Consider the following 21813-nt stretch of genomic DNA (forward strand, 5'->3'; position numbering starts at 1 on the left):
AGTATTAAGTTTAGATCAAAAGTTACCTCAAGGTGCATTTACTGTTAACATGACTCGATCAAACAGATTAGAGGAAAGAAGAGAAAAGATGGAACTAACAAAGAACTAATGAAGATGGTACAAAGGTGGGCGCCAAGATCCCTCTGGGATCTCTTGTTTTAGGATTTGTTCAGGATAATTGTTTTCATAGTTATTGGCCATAGAAATGAGGATAATTCTTGATTTTGCCATTATAATGTGCACAATAATGGACAATGAATTTCCAATTGGATTGGCCCTCTTCTTTAATGACAATGAGTACAGCCAGGCAGCAGCTTTCTGTAGTGACTTCAACTTGGATGTGCATGAAAGTTCTGTCTATGTTTTCAGTGCAATTGTTTTTTTTGTGTACAATGATTTTGTAAGATGCAGAGACTTTTGTGTGGTAAATGATTTCAGGGTTATTTTTTATACAATTTCACACATTTTACTATGATCATATGCAGTTGAGTCTATTATGCAGAAAGTGACAATTCTACTAACTGCACTACTGGTTATTAGTCTTAGACTGTATGTAATTTTTAAAACTAGAATCCACTTGCAACTGTGATATCATGATGACTTTGCATCAAGTATGTTGTAAAGAAATAGTAAGTATCACGTAATTGTTACAACAAGTTTGGTATGCCTGAAAGCATTTCTGAAAATCCCATTCATTTTTGCATAACAACATTGACCTTAACACCGTGTAGTAATAAACACAAACAAAGAAAATAATGCCTATTGCTACTGGTCTTCCTGAACTAAGTGACAAAGGATTCTTTAAAAGTCCCTGTGTTAAAACAAATAGTTCTAAAATGTTTTGTACATTATTATGTCCAATCTAATGATAACTATAGAATAACGTCTCCCTCAACGAACATAACTTTTGTTTTGAAGTCTGTCGAGTTCTTGAAAGAGATGTTACGTTTTATTCTGAACTCACTTCCGGATCAAAGTTATTGTGAACAAATCTCCAAGTTTATCTCATATTGTTAGACCTAAATCATTGCTACGCAGTTAATCAAATTGATGTTTGGCTATCTAATGCCCCGGGGGCAGTGCTAGCTAAAAGGTTCATGAGATTGTTTCTAATAGAGTCAATGTTTTCACAGTCATCGCACATCGCCACCGTACTAATTTATCTGTAACATTTGCTGGTGCAATGTCTCGTGGCCATTAAGACTAAGTGATATGCTGTGGCAGGTGTGAATTCTAGTGACCGTTGGCCGCGTTAGACAGGTGACTGCTTATTCAAGGGTACTTATATTATATAGTGTTTTCGTTGGGAAGAATTCAAAGCGATCACTAATGGCAGGTGACCATTTATTACAGGTAGCCACTAGGGCAGGTTTGATTGTAATTACAGCTTAAAAATGCTTGTTGTATGCAAAGTATATCATTTTGCTTTGCATATAAGATTGTGGTAAAATGTATTAAGTGTTGCTTCAGATTTCATTTGTGAAATTGAGTAACTGCAAGATTTAATGATAAAAAATTCAGGTTGTGGGATCTTTGCTTAACAACCTATTAAAAAGGGAGAATATGTAGTGTATTACTCTGGTGGCTATATAGAACAGGAGCCAGAGGATGACACCTACACATTTGAAATAAGAAAAGGAAGAAAACATATATGGTATGTGAAGAAATTAAGTGCAATCTTGTTCCAAGTAAATGTTTTTTATTCAACACTAAAAGAGCTACTTCATGCCATCATATGTTTTAGTATAAAAATGATGTGAAATAATTTTATAACTGTTTGAAATTCTTGAAGTGGAATGCTTAGATTCTGTATAAGAATACTTCTTTCTTAACTGAAAAGAGTAGAATTTTCCTGAAATTTAAAACTCTTTAAGTTACATCAAAATATATGTTCTTCACAATGAGACATTTTTCATTAATGGCATGGTTTTGAATTTAAGTTGTTTGTACAAATGAGAGACCAGCAAACGTAGTGGGCATTACATTTCCAAGAAAAGTTAAAAGGAATATTGGTTTTACATAGGATTGATTCATCTAAAGAAGACGGATCATTTGAAAGACTGATAAATGACAACCACCTGACACCTAATCTAGTTCCAAAACTTGTAGAGGTTGATGGGACTAGTTATCCAGTATTTTTTGCCAAGAAGGACATTGATGTTGGGGAAGAATTAACATATAGCTATGGCCCAGGAGATGGTTGTAATTATTTATTGGTTGAGGAAAGTAAGTATAGAAACTGTTAACTTCGCTTCCCTTAATGGTAGGTATGATAGTATTGGGTTCTTCAACATGACATGAAATTAGTCCTTAATGAATATCAGAACTGTTAGATAATCCAGGACAGCTGCTATGGTGGAGGCCAAATTAAATTGATCCTACTACTTTGTGTGAGTGATAGGTGTTCATATTAGTGTAAACATACTTGTTTTAGCAGTTTTTGCAGTAATATTATAATATATTATTATAGCGCTTTTCGCGTTACCGTTGGTGTGCAAATTCATGTGCAGCGCGAATATTGTTGATGAATGGAGTGCTACTTGATACACATGTTCATTTAAGGATTGAACCTTACATTGGTAGATTTCATGGGGTGATGAATTGAGTTGGTATTGAGACAAATTTAATGAACTTTGAATCGAAACAGTACATGTTGAGTTTGTCAAGACCAACTCAATTCATCGCCCCATGAAATCAACCAAAGCAAGGTTCAATCCTGATATTTCAGTTAATATGTGTTTCTTCAATGATTTGAACTTGTGAAAGTGTATTAAGTCTTGTTGCTGATACCGGGGCATGTGCAAGTCTCCGTAGCGTAATGTATAAAAATTTAGTCCCTTATTGAAGGACAACTATAGAACAATGTGGTGTAAGTAAATATTTCAATACAGCAATATGAAAAATAAAACGTCAAAAATCTACATAAACAGGCTAGAAAATCAGTCAAGAAACGTCATATTTATGCTTTTTAATGAAAACATGTAGTCATAGGCACAGGCAGTGTTAATCTGGTCAATTTCATCGGTAAATGAATCAGACAACATTTGGTAGTTTCATTTAGTCCAACTTGAGTAGAAATTGAAATATAAAGTTTTACAGATAACCAAAACAAAAACTGTTCTTTCAGTCCAATGCAAATTGTTGGGTTCTTTTTTTTTCTTCAAAATATTTGATAGAAATATGATTTAAAATAACATGCATACATGTTCATTATGGCATGAAGTTGTGTACATGATTAAAATAAACCAATCATGAGCACTGGCAAGCTGGCTATGACAGCCATACTCAATTACGAAATATGAACATCTTTACAGTATTCAGTATAGATTTTATCTTAAATTTTGAAGAAAAATTGTGATTTAAGATACAAAATTATCATTGTCAATAAATGCAATATTAAATGCATTAATTACAACAGCCAATGGAAGAAACTACTATGCCCACAATCCGAAGTGACAGTCTCCAGGATGATCCGTCAACTATGTCAAATATCCAAAGCGACAGTCTCCAGGATGATCCGTCAACTATGTCAAATATCCAAAGTGGCAGTCTCCAGGATGATCCGTCAACTATGTCAAATATCCCAAGTGACAGTCTCCAGGATGATCCGTCAACTATGTCAAATATCCAAAGCGACAGTCTCCAGGATGATCCGTCAACTATGTCAAATATCCCAAGTGACAGTCTCCAGGATGATCCGTCAACTATGTCAAATATCCCAAGTGACAGTCTCCAGGATGATCCGTCAACTATGTCAAATATCCAAAGTGGCAGTCTCCAGGATGATCCGTCAACTATGTCAAATATCCAAAGTGACAGTCTCCAGGATGATCCGTCAACTATGTCAAATATCCCAAGTGACAGTCTCCAGGATGATCCGTCAACTATGTCAAATATCCAAAGTGACAGTCTCCAGGATGATCCATCAACTATGTCCAATATCCAAAGTGACAATCTCCAGGATGATCCACCAACTATGTCTTGTATCCAAAGTGACAGTATCCAGGTTGATCTGTCAACTATGTCCAATATCCAAAGTGTCAATCTCCAGGATGATCCATCAACTATGACAAATATCCAAAGTGACAATATCCAGGATGATCCATCAACTATGTCAAATATCCAAAGCGACAGTCTCCAGGATGATCGAACAACTATGTCAAATATCCAAAGCGACAGTCTCCAGGATGATCGAACAACTATGTCAAATATCCAAAGCGACAGTCTCCAGGATGATGCATCAACTATGTCCAATATCCAAAGCGACAGTCTCCAGGATGATCCATCAACTATGTCAAATATCCAAAGTGACAATATCCAGGATGATCCACCAACTATGTCCAATATCCAAATTGAGAGTGATTTGACTTTGCTGATTCGGAATGACCAATTTGATTTAACAGATCAAGTTCCAGGTAAAGCAATGATTTTTTATGCCTTAAATTAAATTAGGTAAGAGTTTACCCTGTCCGTATCCTATCCATATTTCTGTCTGGATAGAATTAGGATTTAACTCCATTTCTCTGTAACTGAGCATTACCACCCAGTCATGAAAATTTATATCAACATTCATCATGAGGGATTCTACACTGCAGCACTAATGATGGTCATTGCAACCTATATTTTATGCATTATTTACCTTTATTACATACTTACTAATAAATACGTTTTTTTTGTATATGCGATACGACACAATTGCTCTAACCCATATCAGCCCTCGCCGTATCACACCCCAAAACCCGTATCAGCCCCGCCGTATCACACCCCAAAACCCATATCAGCCCGCAAAACCCATATCACACCCCATTTGGAAAAAAATTCGTTTTTCAATATTTCAAAAATGAAAATAAATCATAAGGTAGTAGTTTTTATTAGTAAGTATGTAATAAACAGAATAAAAAACGCCTTTTTCCATATCACACCTAGTATCAACCCTCGACCAATATCAGCCCGCGGGCCTTCGGCCCTTGGGCTGATATTGCAGTCTCGGGGTGATACTGGGTGTGATATGGAAAAAGGCATGTATTATTCTCTATAGATTAAACTCAGCATTAATATTATTGTGGTAAGGGGGGATCAAATTTCACAAAAAAAATGAAGTTTAATTACATGCAGCAAATTTCGCTTAAAAAAGTGACCCAGATTCAAATTCATTTCTGTAATAAGAAGGGAACACTAACACATATACCAAACTAGTCTTAATGCATGTGCTAAAAATTGTTACACCTAAGTAGTCTTTCAGCTAGTTGTAGAGGTTCTAGATAATTGAAGGCAAACATTTGAAGACTCTGTGAAGCCTCTTGTTGGAGTTATATTAAGTTGTATTCTACTTCAGTCAAATATGTTTTAAAGATCAAATAATTGTTTCATGAGATAACTTTCAGTACTTTGATCAGGTTAGTGATATTTGAACTATGAAGTCCCTTGTAGTCCCAATCCGAGTAAGGAAATACTGTCGAAAAGTCACAAAAAATGAATACATTGTATTTCCGTTTGTTATCTTTTTTAGCCTCAGATGACTCGGATTTCGACGATGATAACCTAAGTGATATTTTTCCGGTAAGTTGATGGACTCATGATGAGTGGATTTTTTTATTTGCAGAACCTGACATTATGTAATCTTCAGGAAAAAAATCTGGATTTGTGATAAATAATTCAACACTTATTTCAACCTAAATATTATGATAGTCATACATTTGAAACAGTTCTGCCTTAACTATAGACCATTGTAAACTCTTTCTAAAAAAACTCCTGGTGAAGAGACACCACATAATATTTCTTTACTCCCGGAGAATATTTCTGACTTTCTATAAATTGCAGGTGCTTTGTAATCGAGTAGTGGCCAGCTCAGATGAGCCAGATAGGATAGCATGGTCTACAGATGAACAAACTGACAGTAACAGTGAAGGTAAAGTCATAGCACAGCTAGTGTAGTCGCACAAATGTACTCTGTATACCTTGTTTCTTACATTCATCAATTGATGGCTTGAAAGAGATGTTTAATGTTCTACATGTAGCTCTAATATTTTATTCAATGTTACCTTTATGAAAGTGTCACTTCTGAAGTGTTTTCATTGCATTGGTATAATATTTTCACAATATTTGATGTTTTAGAGTTTAAAAACCTTTAAATATTATATTTATGAAGTACCTGTATGATACCTATTGGTAATAAGTGTAATCTGATATAAGGCCCTGCAAACTCACATGTCCACAAAATTTTGTTCTGGCTAAATAAAAGCACTTTCACATTTATGACAGCCTATATATATATTTAGGTATGCTGAATTTATTCATGTGATTAATATATGAATACTGTTAATGGTATTCTACAGGGATATACAGTAAAATTGTGTATTAAAATGTATCTGTTATGTTTTAGGGCATGGTGATAATACAAGTGGCAAATGTACAATCAGAGATACTCCATCATCAGACATTATGGTTCAGTCAATTGACAAACTGGTCCGAACAAAAATTGATTATGGTAAAATTCATGCCTGCTTTTATTGCGGGGAACAAGAAAAAAAGATATCCAGACATCTTCAGACACAGCATTGTGAGGAAATGGAAATAGCAAGCTTGCCAGAGTTGCCAGCAAATCGGAAGAAAGGAAATCAGGGGTTGAAATCTGAGAATCAGAAGCTAATAGAGAAATCTCGCCGAAGAATTTTGGATAAGGTCAGAAACATGGGTGACTTCAAGCACAATATTGAAGTTATCCAAAAGAAGAAAGGTGTTTTACTTGTCCTTTGACCTTGACCTTTGAAGAATGAAACACATGATGTTGAGGACTATGTTCCCTGCAGATATTGTTTAGTGTTTTTCATAAAGAAAGAGCTTTAATTTGGAGACATGTAAAATCTTGTCCATTTTCAACAAACCCCTTGAAAGATTTAGACCAGAATAATGCAGCTGGTGAGAGAAAGAGTGTTAAAGAAGGAATGCTTTTATTACTGGAAGCAAGGCAGGAGACAGAAACCAACAAAGACTTTTATGAGTTCATCATTTTCCCAATGCTTCATGATGACGTATCCAAGTGTGTTAAGACTGATCCTCTGATTCAAAAACTGGGCAAAGTTTTATTCCATAGACTTGGAAAAGAAAGAGGTGCAGATATTCGGGGAAGGTTGAGAAATCTAGCCAGGCTTTTGATGGAATTGAAAAAACATGGACCAAACCAGTCACTGACTCTGGTAGATTTCATTAAACCATCAGCATTAGATGAGTGTATCACAGCAACACGTAACATATGTGGAGTAGCAGGATCAAAAACTCTCAACGGAACACAAAAACTCCTGAAGCCAGCACTTACGTCGAAGCTTGGGGAGCTACTGAAGAAGGTATGAATTTGATTTTATATTTAAAAAAATCAATAGTTTTCAAAAGATAACTGGTGTAAGTGCTGATGTCACCGTTTCCAAGTTTTAAAACCATAGTAATTTACAAAATATAACTGCATTCTATAAAAACGTCACCAAAAAAAAAATCCCTAACAATAAAAATAGATTTGTACAAGTGTTCCTATCAGTTTCATGCTTTGATTATTTCCTGAAAATAGTGTGTGCTTTCCAAGCACTTGCGAGACCTTGACAAAGATCGTGTGAGCGCTTATAATTAGCAACCACTTGTCGTAGTAGACATGGGCAAGTTTTCTGATTTAAAATTTGACAATAAAAGTCGAGACAAATGAGGAAAATGAGGACAAATGAACTAGAAGTGTGAGCAAAAGTCAAATAACGAAACAGGATCAACTTTTGCTAAAAGTGCGAAACGAATCGGAACACTTCAAATGTCTATAACAGAAAAAAAGTCTGTGGTTTCATTTAGACAGAGAGAAAAAGTAGCCATGTGATGTTTTGTTCGGTTTGCCGAGAGCATCTTTGTAATGTCGACACTACTGCAACTCTTTTCTATGGTTAAATTACAGAAAAACATGTCTTGCCAGTCATGATACGGTGTTTGGGTCAGATGTACCGTAACAAAACATGACACGGACGGTAGGTCTGTTTATATTTTTACACTATAGAAGCTTTACTTTTCAAATCATGCAAACTTTTAGATGGAAAAAGGCAGATTTTAGGGAAAATTACATAAGTGATAGAGCATGCAATAATTCTTCCATCCATGACATTTTAAATGTTCTTGTTCGTAATTCACTCCTGACACAATTGAATAAATATGCACAAAATTATTAATGCATTTGATTTTTTATTCAAAATTGAATAAATTAACAAAAAATCAAATAAATCTTTGACCAATACATTTTCATTTCGGTGCTTCGGGCCAGTAGATTTCAAAATATTTTTCTTGTCCTGCACACAACCAGCCAAAATTGTGTAGGCAGTGTTTGATACTCGCTGACTGACTAATAATATATATATTAAAACATATAGTAATACCTATCGTATCATAGGCCTTTTATTATGATACAGTTGTGGGACCGNTATCGTTACTAAAGTTTATCGTTTCACCCTTAATGTTTCTTAATGTCGTAAAGGAGTTTTCTCAGATTTGCTTAAAAACCTTTTATTGATATTGTTATTGTGTTGTAAAATTATTTCTTAAGTTTCTTCATGATGTTTACTTTCGTTCTGGCATTTGTAAGCATTTTGTTTTCTAAATCAGTAGTTACAATTGTTTGAATTTATCAAAAAAATATTTATTTGTAATTTTGTGAATTTTGCAGTATGTGAACAATTGTATTACTGTATTTAGGTTGCTGCATTAAAGCGTGCACAAAGCATCAGGTCTGTTGATGAAACTAAAAGGAAAGAAAGTGAAGACTTCATAACTCTCTTTGATGCTGAATGGACAGATGAAATTTCCAGTATTGCGAGGCAAAGTTCATCTGAAGCCAAATACAACAAGAAGGATACTTTGCCATTAACAAGAGATCTTATAAAACTGAAGGTATGTATTGACTGGTCATTAAGCTGTTAAGATACCTGTAATAAGTATGCCGTGTGCTTTGTCAATTTGTTTGGTCTGTTATATATATTATATCAGGATGTGATGTAATGTAAGAATCCATATCAGATACAACTAATGTAACAACACAATCTAAAGACATCCCTGATTTTTATCCCCCTGATAGAATTTTGGGGGTATATATATTGCTGTCACGGAGGATTTCCATTAAAAAACATAATCATGTGCAGCTGTGCCAGTGGCACAGCGATAAAGTCATATAGAGTACATTAAAAGAGCATAAATTAGGAAAGAAATAAACTGAAGCACATCATTTAATTCCTTTAATTGAATATATAAGCTTTAGTTTTCTTCAGTGATATATTCTGAAAAATTACAGCTGGACTCAGTGGAGAAAGTGGAGAATTATAACTTCTTCTAAAATATTTCAGTCCTTTTAAGCTAGCTTGTATGGTGATAGATCCCTTTTCAATCAACTTTTTAGCCCACCATCATCAGCTAATCAAATCATCCTTCGTCCATGCACGTGGTCCATTGTATGTCTGTTGTCTGTCGTCTGTCTGTCTGTAAACAATTTTTGTTACCGCTTTTTCTCTGAAAGTACTTGAGGAATCTTTCAAATTTTATGTCTAAGTTTCTCTTGGTACCTTGTTGTGCACACTTAGTTTTGCGACTGATCAGATTAACAAAATGGCCGACATGCGGTCATCTTGGATTTCGACAGTTGAAGTTTGTTACCGCTATTTCTCAGAAAGTGCTGATGTGATCTTTCTCAAACTACATGTATAGGTTTCCTTTGGTCTTCAGTTGTGCATGTTCCATTTTGGGACTGATAGGAAAGCAACATGGCTGACAGGTGTCCATCTTGAATGTTGAAAATTGAAGTTTGTTACCAATATTTCTTAGAAAGTACAGAAGGGATCTTTCACAAATTTCATGTGTAGGTTACCCTTGGTCTTAAATTGTGCATTTTCCATTTTGGAACCAGTCAGAATTAAATTGGCTGACAAGTGACCATCTTGAATTTTGACAAGATATCAATCTTTTCAAATTTTATCTGAAGATTTACCTTGTCCTTTGTTGTACTTAATTGCCCAAATGGATTTTTACAGCAGAAGTGTGTTATTGATGTACATGTATCTGAGATAGTTCTTAGATCTTTTATAGACTTAATATCCAGGTTTCTGATGTTATAAAATGATAAAGAGGAGGAGAAAGAAGGGAAAAGATCAGTCTCAATGGTGGATGCCAAGATTCCTCTAGGATCTCGTGTTACTTTTTAACACCTTTTTCTTAAAAGATTTAGGACTAGTGTACTAATACTTAACCAGTAGGTACCCGAGATTAGAGTGCTTTAAACTTTAGATTCCTCATATATGGTAAATGACATTGACATACCCCTAAGGTTATGTTGTTCAATTGTGTCACAAAATGTTGAATTTCTTCTTGTCAGATTCTGGAATATCCAATGACTTAATATTAATTTGGTCAACAGGTGCATGGAAAGTGGTGATATGAAATTTCGTCATATTAATGACCTTAAATTTCTTTCAGTGCCACAGAGATATATATATGTTAAAACTCCATATAGAAATTTCTAGAGAATCATTGACATGAAGTTGGGATATTTTCCCATCATTGCATAAGAACATGTGAGCAGTACAGGCCTCTTCTGGGTCTCTGGTTATAAAAGGATTTGTTGTTACACGTGCAGATCTCTGGTTATAAAACGATTTGTTGTTACACGTGCAGATCTCTGGTTATAAAACGATTTGTTGTTACACGTGCAGATCTCTGGTTATAAAACGATTTGTTGTTACACGTGCATTGCATAATAAGAAAATTTTGAATTTTCCAGAAGCACTTGGATGATCAGATATTAATTCTCCTGAAAAAGCTAGAAGGTGGAAAGGAAACAGAAAGAGGAACAGTGCGGAAACTAGCAGAGATTCTTCTTGCTAAAATAATCTCTTTTAACAAGAGAACCAGCAAAAATGATGGTGAAATCTTTCGAAAACCGTATTGGTTCATCTGATATTGAAGGCAATGCAGAGATTGTCAACACATTTTCTGCTTTTGAAAAAGAACTCATGACAAAGTAAGTGATGTTACATTATCTTTGCTATATGCTGCTGTGTAAAGTACAGTAGACATATGATATACTTATCTATCATGCCTATGTACATGTAGGTACATCTGTAGGACACAAGTAATTATCATATCCCATGCAAAAAAGTTTCAGTATACTTGTGCGTGACAAAACTATTTGTCATTGAAATTTGAATTATGTTCGATCCAATATACATATTTATGCAAATTTTTGACTGAAATTTTATCCTTAGTTTTTTTCCAAGAGATTGCAGCACGGTAACGTTAAATAAAACTTCAGAACATTTTGTAGATGTTACATACAACATTTTTAGGTAAACTTTAGATGTTTATATAACCAGTTTGATATACACAGGTTTTCTCACAAAAGGGCCAGTAACACCTCAGCCCTGTCATTTATTTTTTTCAACTTGGTCAAGTGTTGTAACTCATCATAGCCTATAGTTTGTAGGGCTGCAATTACTCTTAGAAATAATACCGGTCGGGTAATCTTGCGTTCTTATCCAAACCGAACCTGGGTAACTAATTTTTTTGGTACCAGAAATATATAGAGCTATCAAAAGCCCTTTTTTAATTCACTAATTGCATAAACAAAAATAACTCAATACTTATACATCATACATATGGTTATAAAACATTGCAAATTCTCAAAACCTTTATGAACTGGCTACATATATATTGCTAACTTTCCAAATGGAAGATTGCATACAGTTTCACTTTACACCAACTTGTTGTCAATGCTATGCGCACATATTTCTGCGAATCACTTCCGTTTGGAACACAGTGATAGTTGCTGGTGAATGAAGAGTTACATTGTTCAACAAACTGCCAGTTGGAAATATTAATTATGTTTGCAAAATTAATTGGATAGATGCAATCCATCTTATACTACATTTGTATGTATACTCAAAGTATGCTAATCAGGAGTGCTTTCCGGGTCAGCTGTCTAACAACAATCAGGAGTGACATTTCTGACTGAAAAATCAATAACTATATCGACATACATTTTGGGACAGGGTATTTGGTTACCCGTTCCAGTTTGACATATTAGGGGTAATAAACAAACCTTGGCCTTACATTAAAAATGATCACTGTGGCTAACATTTTATACATATATATTTAATATTTGCAGAATGCAGCTGGTTGAAGTTGTTGGGAAACAGAACAGGAAAGTACCAATACTTCTAACACCAAATATGGTCAAAGGTCTAGAAACACTGATAAAGTATCACAGATCGCCCAACAATCCTTATGTATTTGAAAAAGTAAGTACATGTATATGTTTTGGTTTGGCTCCCCTTGTTCAGTTCCATCACAGAAAATAGGAGTCAAGAAATGCTTCATTAATGCAGAAATTTGTAATACCTGTGTATTGATCTATCGATCTGTATTAATTATTTTGAACCTGACACATATTTTTCAGCATGTTTTCTTTAATGTAGTAGTTGGGAAAAAGAAATAGGAAAATAATGATGATATGAGGAGAACAAATGTAAATTCTAAATAAAGGTTTGCTGCTTGTTTTGTCCCCCAAACAAAGTGGGGGGGGACTTATTGTTTTTGCTCTGTTTCTTATTTCTTCCTCTTTCTTCTGCCAGCGAGGTTTCGGACATGGTTCTCAAAAAACTATTTGAAGGAATTTAACAAAACTTTACATGAGTGTCCATGTATGCAAGGCGGTGTACAAGCAGTTTTCTTTTTTTCTGAAATGGCCGCAAAGGGAGGTTAATTACTCATAATTCAAAATTTAAATATAATCTGATTTCAATGAAAATTGGTATATGGGGATTGTCTGACCTAAGGAAAACATGGGTGGGGTCCATTTCCTGATAAAACAATATGGCCACTAATGGAAGGCTTCTGATTGGTCGAAATCTAAATGTTGTCAGATTCCAAACAAATTTGGTCTTAAGATAAGGCATGACACGAAAAACATTGATTACGAGAGCATGGGTCATTTGGGAGACTTGTGTAATGGGCCCTGTTACAATAGCACTTGTTTTTTTATATGGTCAATATATATATATTAGTAGTTTGAGTTTTGAATAAAGATTGAAATAAAGACAGAAGTTAATTGTAAATTTACAATTAAGTTGGTGTTCTAAATATCTCTGCTGTCTGTTAGATAGAGTTTGTTTTATTCTTATATGATTTGTTTTTCAGAAGAAATTTTCAAATATGTGTTTTAAATATAGTACCAGTATTTTTTCATTCTCTTAAAAAACACAAATGCAGCTCTCATTTAAATGTTTTTCTGTATCTATTGAAGAAAGAGGACACACATTTGCGAGGGTATGACTGTGTAAGTAAGGCTTGTAGAGAGGCAGACCTAGAACAGCCAAATCTTGTGACATCAACAGCACTTCAAAAGTATATGGCAACTGTGACACAGGAAAAAAAATCCTATTTCTTTCCAGAAGTTTTTATGACGGTTATCTCCAGCAAGCTAAAAAGTTTAAAACAATATCAGTTTCCATTCTATAATCTCTTCGAAACTTATATATTTTACTTGTGAAAGACATTTTACCAGTGCACCTAGTGCAGTGCCGTTTGTATTGATCTGGTCTCTGTGGAATAATCTGCTGTAAATATATTCTTGATACCAAATGAAGGCTGAATTCAAAGTGTTTGAACTACTTGTAATAGTATTGCATTTCTATGACTGCGTTGATTAATAATATTACAAGTAGATGCTGTGGTATAATTAAATGATCTTTTATCAGATATAATTCAATATTTTGTATACACTGAGACAAAAACTGTTTAGGCCTCCAAAGCCTGCAAGTGCCTTGTTGATAATAGGGTGGTCAGGTGGCATGGTGAAGGATTCGATTCCCTGGTCAGACATGAAAAGGAATTGGGTCATCTGTTTCCTCTCACATTAATAACCTTCTGCATGCTGACATCTGGGCCAACAGGAGTATGATTTCAGTTTATATTATTATATTATACAGGATGTATTTATATGCCCTCTTTTGAAGAAGTGGCAGTTTATTGCTTTGCACATGTCTGTCGGTTAGTAGACCACCTTTTACTGGATTGTTATATTTCATATGTGGGTTTGTGATTGGTAGTAGATGACATCTATTGTGTTTTTCAGGTCAAAAGGTCAAAGATCACTGGGTGCAACACAGTAGCTTAAACCTACACAATAGGTGTCCACCCAATATATTGAAAACCACTTTGCTTGATAGTGTTGATATGTTATATGTGGGTTTGTCATTGATAATAGATTACCCTTGTTGATTTTCAGTTCAAAAGGTCAAAGGGCACTCAGGGTGCATGTATCATAAACAACCTATATGACTTAAGTTGAGTGAATGATCTTTCTCATATTTCATATGTAGGTTTCCATTGGTTCATAGTTATGACTAGAAAACAATATGGCTGACAGGTGGCCATTTTAGATTTGAACAGGGAAATAACAATTTTGGATATACAAATTTTATCCATTTTCAACAGGAAGAAGTCAAATTTCATTGGAATAATTCTGATGTAATTGTAATTAGATGTTTTGGGAAAATAAGATTCTGCCTCGCCCCAGGGGCTGGAGGGTCATAGCTGAAATGGGGAAAATATTTCAAGTTTTACAGATCTTCATCTCCAGACTCAGTTGTTGTACAGTCAAATTCTCATTGTGTGTTGAAAGATCTCTAAAAGCTTCATCCCCAAATTGTAAATTTCAGTAACTCAGGATCCTCTGGTCTCCTTGAGGAGGGAGTAAAGTTTACTATATATATATAATAGTCTTCCTAGGAAAATACTGTTAATGAGGATATTTCGTGATTTTGTTATGTAAACTATACACATGGGGGCTATTTCCGCAATTGATTTACCTTACTTTATGTCCAATAAATAAACTGCATATCACAAAACCATACGCCTGGGGAAAATTTACGCGGTTGAATGACTTCAGTGTATTTTGTGTAAATGTCCCCCTTGAGTAAATGTCCACGTTTACAGTAACACATTTTGATACATTTTGTCTATTAGATATGAAATGGTAGTAGTCAGATTCTAACCTATATCACAGAGCAAATTGGCTAAATGACATTGTATTATAATTGTCTGTTGCAAAATAATGTATTAGCATAGTTCTTAACCTTTTTTTCTTTGAAGACATGACAATGCAAGTAATAAATACAATTTTGTTTAAATGATAATTTCCTCATAGTGTCACAACAATGGAATGTGCCTCTCAGGGCTGACAGTATCTTATTGTCCACACTCCGTAGACTCTGTATATATTTGTATATTGCAGTATCTGTATATTTGTTCTGTATTTTGTCAGTGTAATGGTATGAATGTTTTTCCTTGACATACAAACTTGCACTCTTGCAAATGATCCTGCATGAGCCCAAGCAGCAAATTCTGTCGGTGAAAATGAAAATGATGAGCATAATGGGGATAAAGAATGCCAAGGTTTATTATACCTCAATACAATTTCTGTATTGTTTGATCTGTTGTATTTTGTCAATGCAATGTTGTGAAAGCAAAGAAGACAAAAGCAACAAATTTGTTTTATAAGTAACAGAACTAAAATGCAATAAGATTGTTGATGGATTATGTTTTTAGTTCGTCTGGTCTAAAGAACCAAGGTGAGCTTATGCTATGAAGTGTCCGTCAAGGTGGGGATTCAACATGTACAAAAGCAGCGGCTTAGTTACCTTTGAGGGGGTCGATACTAAAGGGCTGCAGGCCAAAAGGGGGTAATTTGGCTATATTGATTTAAGCAACATCTTGTCAGATACTAATTAATGGATATCAGCCATATTTGACTAGAAGTATTGTTAGACTTATGCTTTATGACTATGTTAGAATTTCAAGGTCATAGGGGTCAAATAAGTTTTTAATGACTTGGAGTCATAGATACTGATATTTTGCGTGTAGCTTTATACTAGTCCACTTGTAGGGTAACTAGTCTTAAGATGAATACCAGGTGAGCAATGCAGGCCCATTTGGCCTCTTGTTTGAATTACCAGGTATTTGGAAATAGTTACATATTTTTAAATGTTTTTGTGTTTATATGTCCAGCTATATGTTTTGTTGGGATATTCTATCTTAGAAAGACGACCAAAAGTAATCAAAAAAAGAAAACCGGTTGTGAAGAGAAGTGCTGCTAGTGTCTCAGAGCAGTCTGATTCTGATCAAGATGCTGAGAATAAAGGTATCAAGTAATTTTGATCTGACTTCATAGGCAAGACATTTGTTCCCTGTTTCCATTTTCAGCTATGTCAAAATTTAAGATTTGTGTTCAGCACACTTTCTCAGAAACTAAAGGTGGTGCAGTCACTAAATGCTGTCTTCTAAATTTTCACCTCATTGCCGATTAGAAGTAGATTTTGAGAATTTGATATATAGATCCTAGTCAAATGTCAGATTCTTCAAATTCTGTTACAAAATAGGCCAATCTTTTTATGTTTTGTGAGCCCAGTCATTCTTTTGATCAAAGCAGGAAGAGGTGATAACAAACATCAAATTTGATAAACTCTTGTATGCAAGTCAAGTGACTATGAGCTTAGCAATTGTGCCTTCTTCCTTATCAGTCGTTGATCTATCACAAAATGTGACTTATACTTGGTACCCATATTGTTACAGGACATGATGATCTTGATTCTGTTCTGTTTAGAACTTTTTACTTGAATAGCCATCAGAGTCATGTAAAGCTGAGTCTTGAAAGTATATATAGTAAATAATTAGGTTAAGTTGTCAAATTTTGGCTTTATGTAACAAAGTCTGACTAAATGGACAAAGATTGAATATTATGCTGTAGATAGATTGGAAAGTAGTTGTGAAAACATATAATTCCACATTATTTCCTTTTGTAGAGAGCTGTAATATGTGGGGGTTTTCTATTTTAGAAAGACCAAAAAAAGTTCTCCACAAAAACAAATTTACAAAGAAATGTGATCTGGACAGTGAACAATATGATTCTGATCAGGACCCGGAATATAAAGGTAAGCCTTAAGTCACTGATGCACAAGGTGTAACTGAGCTTATGCAATGATGCAGCCTTCCTCATCAGTTCATCAAATTGAAAAATTGCATTTTTATTCCCCGCCCCAAACTGGTGGTGGTGGGGGTTATACCCGTTTACCTCTGTCCATCTGTCCATAAGAACATTTCGTCACATTTCCCTCGGCAACTATTTATCACAATAATTTCATATTTTGCCACTCCCATGGTATGGGGGTGCCATTTGGTGGGATGCATTTTTGGACTCAATCGATGACCAGATCCTGTTTGCAAAGATAGTTATTAGATCACCTGAGACGACCTATTGCGATCGCCTTTTATCCGTCGTCTTCCGTCGTCCGTCGTAAACAATTTACATTTTCAACTTCTTCTCAATAACCATAAGGTCAAGGTCCAGAGGCCTGATATTGCGCCTGATGTAAACACAGAGATTTTTTATTTTTTTTTGCATAAGGTTTATTTTTCTAAAAGGTTAATGAAACTTAAAGTTAAAGTCTTTAAATATTCAGTTTTAACCCTTTCACCCCTATGTAACTTTACTAGAGTCTACCATGCATTGATCTGGACGAGTCCATTATGGTCTACAGTGGTGAAAGGGTTAATAGGATTAGGTCAGTTTTGTGTGATTTTTAAACTGCTGGGAAAGGATGCATAGCTTGCAGTGCATGACAGTTGAGTTTGATTGGACATTCAACATGGCTGCTGATAGCCATTTAGTATTTTGTATTTTTAGGTTTGGTACCGCATGTTTGGTCAGGTACTAAGGGGAACTTCATGAAACTTTGCTGACATGTTCAGTATGATATTTGTTACTGGTATAAGCTGGTAGTAAATACTGAAATGGTTAAATAGCTGTACAGTGTACACACTGCAGATCAACAATCAGTTAAGGTCCCCTCATAACCTTCAGTTGTAGATTATTCTAAAGGAACAATTATCAGCTGCTGTTTTCTTTTTCAGTTCTCAGTGATGATTCCAGAAAAGTAGACAATTCTGAATCAGAAATGGAGATATCTAGTACATGTAAGTAAAATTACTCCTACAGGAATATAGGGCACATGTTGGAAGTAATTAAGATATTGTTGATTTCATCCTCATATATAATCTGAAGATTAGATGTACTCAATACAACTGTTTACTTTTCCTTAAATGTATTTACTCTCTGTTAAGCAACATGTATGCAAAAATTGTCATATCGATAAGATGTCAACCTTGATATATTCTATGGGGTATTCATATATAATGAGCCAGTTTCTTAGACAAAGGTCCAGCTGAGACTCAAAATGTGATATCTTGTATTCAGTAATTTTAGCAAAGGTGAAATATAGTTGAAAAGTAAAACAAGTCATTGAATTGATCTGTCATCATTTAAAAATGGGCAGTTAATTGTTTTTCTTCTTCAGCACACCCACATTTGAAAAGAACAAGAATACAATGGCAGCCAGAACGCAGTGCCATTGAAAATTTGATTTTACCCACGGTTATTAAAAACAAGAAGCCACCGAGGAAGCAGTTGGTGATGAAAGCAAAGAAACAATCCAAATATTTGCAGAATATCAACTGGAAACAGATAAAGTACACGGATTGGTCCATGTTTCAGCAGTATCAGGGGGAAAAATGAAATAACAAAAAGTTTACTGAAAATCTAGACATTCTCAGATATATATAATTATGCATAAATACATTTAGTATTTATATCTGCATATTAATAGAGGAGAACAGTACTCCCTTTATCCTAGCCAGAATGGCATGGGTTGTTATTTTTCAATTTGGACTTTGTATATAATTCAAAGAAAGTACACTCACAATTTGAACTATAGGTTCAATGTTTTAATTTGAATTAATTGTATAGCTACACAGGCTTTGTTTGCTTTTTGTGATACGTCCGTCGAAGTTTGATAGGCATATTATGCATCTATCCATCTTGGTGTGTGTCTACAGTTCCGTCTAGAGAATGTGATATGACCCTATTTTTTTGTATGAATGTTCTTGTGGAGTCTTTCAATCACAGTATGGATTCAATTAATGAAAAGAATTTCTTTTTTTCCAATTTTTCTACATTTTTTGGACTGATATTTTCGGTTCAAGTTTTGGTGTGTGTTTCTCCAGCGGTCTATATGTAAAATTTTGCCATGAATGTTCTTATGGGTCTAAAATGATGAGTTTGATTCAATTTGTGGAATTAATTTCATTTTTTTTTCAAATTTTTGATACATGTATGTTTTGGTGCAGGTTTCTTCAGTGGTCCATGATTCAATTAGGTAATGCTAGACGACTCTAATTTTTGGCATGAATGTTCTTGTGAAGTCCTTCAACCACGGTATGAAGTCAATTAATGAAACAAATCTCAATTTCTTCAATTTGTTGACATCTTGATTGTGCATTTGATTCCAACGGCAAGAAACTATGTTGATTTAAGCATTCATATGAATAGTAATAGGAGATGCAGACATTTTTTGCAGAAAAACACAACCAGTAGGTCATCTCAAATGTGTGACTTCAAATATAATTCAGTCACATCATAGTACATTGTACATGTGTAATGTAAACAGCTATCAGCTGGATTGTGTTTTACCGCTATCAAATCATAAGATGTATATCTGTTTCCTACTTGCCTTCTATCCCATTTCATTGACAGCAAGGTCAAACTTCAAGGTCTTTAGGTCCAAGGATCATTGTCAAATTTTGTATCTTTTCTCTGATGATCAGTTTGTTATGACATTATGAAGTAAAAGTTGGTCGGAGTTCAACAAGAAGTCATGCAGGTCACTGGGTCAAAGTTCTGTTAGCACAGCAAATATGAGGAGGTGGAGGAAGGAAACAATACTTGCATCATAGTACATGTATAATGTAGACAGCTAAACTAAATTTAAAAACAAAAATGAAACTCAAGGGTATCGTAAAAACTTGTTTTCTTGTTATCAGATTGCCTTATACTTTTATACATACCTTTTAAAATAAACAGTGTTCTTCAACTTATATAATGCTACAACTTTTACTCATTTGATTTGACGTAAGCTTTGTTTTTATTAGCTCACCTGGTCCGACGGACCATGGTGAGCTTATACCATACCGCAGCGTCCGTCCGTCGTCCTTCCGTCAACTTTTCCTTTAAAACGCTACTAGTCCTGAACGGCCAAGTAGATTTTGACTAAATTTGGTCTAGAGTATCCTTAGGCCAAGGGGACTCAATTTTGTATAACGGTGGGTGTGGCCCCCTGGGGACAGAGGGGCGGGGCCCAATAGGGGAAATAGAGGTANACAGAGGGGCGGGGCCTAATAGGGGAAATAGAGGTAAAACCTCGAAAATCCTTCTTCTACCGTAGGGATTAAAGGATTTTATCCTAATTTAGTCTGGAGCATCCTGGGGCCAAGGAGACTCAATTTTGTATAAATGGTGGGTGTGGCCCAATAGGGGAAATAGAGGTAAAACCTTTAATATCCTTCTTTTACCATAGGGATTTAGGGATTTTAACCTAATTTAGTCTGCAGGGTGTCTGGTATACATGTTGCTAAAGGTGACTTTCCCACCTGCAGGGTGTCTGGTATATATGTTGCTATACGTGACTTTCCCACCAGCAGGGTGTCTGGTATATATGTTGCTATAAGTGACTTTCCCACCTGGAGGGTGTCTGGGATATATGTTGGTATAAGTGACTTTCCCACCTGCAGGGTGTTTGGTATATATGTTGCTATAAGTGACTTTCCCACCTGGAGGGTGTCTGGTATATATGTTGGTATAAGTGACGTTCCCACCTGGAGGGTGTCTGGTATATATTTTGCTATAAGTGACTTTCCCACCTGCAGGGTGTCTGGTATATATGTTGCTATAAGTGACTTTCCCACCTGCAGGGTTTCTGGTATATATGTTGCTATAAGTGACTTTCCCACCTGCAGGGTGTCTGGTATATATGTTGCTATAAGTGACTTTCCCACCTGCAGGGTGTCTGGTATATATGTTGCTATAAGTGACTTTCCCACCTGCAGGGTGTCTGGTATATATGTTGCTATAAGTGACTTTCCCACCTGCAGGGTGTCTGGTATATATGTTGCTATAAGTGACTTTCCCACCTCCAGGGTGTCTGGTATATATGTTGCTATAAGTGACTTTCCCACCTCCAGGGTGTCTGGTATATATGTTGCTATAAGTGACTTTCCCACCTCCAGGGTGTCTGGTATATATGTTGCTATAAGTGACTTTCCCACCTCCAGGGTGTCTGGTATATATGTTGCTATAAGTGACTTTCCCACCTCCAGGGTGTCTGGTATATATGTTGCTATAAGTGACTTTCCCACCTCCAGGGTGTCTGGTATATATGTTGCTATAAGTGACTTTCCCACCTCCAGGGTGTCTGGTATATATGTTGCTATAAGTGACTTTCCCACCTCCAGGGTGTCTGGTATATATGTTGCTATAAGTGACTTTCCCACCTCCAGGGTGTCTGGTATATATGTTGCTATAAGTGACTTTCCCACCTCCAGGGTGTCTGGTATATATGTTGCTATAAGTGACTTTCCCACCTCCAGGGTGTCTGGTATATATGTTGCTATAAGTGACTTTCCCACCTCCAGGGTGTCTGGTATATATGTTGCTATAAGTGACTTTCCCACCTCCAGGGTGTCTGGTATATATGTTGCTATAAGTGACTTTCCCACCTGCAGGGTGTCTGGTATATATGTTGCTATAAGTGACTTTCCCACCTGCAGGGTGTCTGGTATATATGTTGCTATAAGTGACTTTCCCACCTCCAGGGTGTCTGGTATATATGTTGCTATAAGTGACTTTCCCACCTCCAG

The 21813-nt window shown here is 35.4% G+C and overlaps 1 protein-coding gene and 1 long non-coding RNA gene across 2 annotated transcripts; both read left to right on the top strand.

The window, feature by feature from the left end:
- Window positions 1–247: 247 nt before the first annotated feature.
- Window positions 248–7343, top strand: LOC110454162. Its single transcript, XM_021503537.1, has 5 exons — window positions 248–340; window positions 1974–2226; window positions 5510–5559; window positions 5821–5908; window positions 6383–7343. The coding sequence occupies exons 1-5, from the start codon at window positions 248–250 to the stop codon at window positions 6754–6756; spliced, it is 858 nt and encodes a 285-aa protein (XP_021359212.1). The 3' UTR covers window positions 6757–7343.
- Window positions 7344–14391: 7048 nt separating this feature from the next.
- LOC110454197 lies at window positions 14392–19995 on the top strand. Its single transcript, XR_002463353.1, has 5 exons — window positions 14392–15462; window positions 16106–16207; window positions 16902–16997; window positions 17977–18039; window positions 18420–19995. It is a non-coding gene; the product is annotated as an uncharacterized LOC110454197 (long non-coding RNA).
- Window positions 19996–21813: the final 1818 nt, after the last annotated feature.

This window comes from Mizuhopecten yessoensis, unplaced genomic scaffold, assembly GCF_002113885.1.
Source record: "Mizuhopecten yessoensis strain PY_sf001 unplaced genomic scaffold, ASM211388v2 scaffold7713, whole genome shotgun sequence".
NCBI classification, from domain to species: Eukaryota; Metazoa; Mollusca; class Bivalvia; order Pectinida; family Pectinidae; genus Mizuhopecten; species Mizuhopecten yessoensis.

Excerpts from the sequence above, each read along its gene's own strand:
- LOC110454162 (XM_021503537.1), top strand. The coding sequence starts at position 248 with ATGGACAATGAATTTCCAATTGGATTGGCCCTCTTCTTTAATGACAAT. Across the intron at positions 341-1,973 it reads GTAGTGACTTCAACTTGGAT|TGGGCATTACATTTCCAAGA; the intron begins GTGCATGAAAGT and ends CAGCAAACGTAG. Across the intron at positions 5,909-6,382 it reads AACTGACAGTAACAGTGAAG|GGCATGGTGATAATACAAGT; the intron begins GTAAAGTCATAG and ends GTTATGTTTTAG.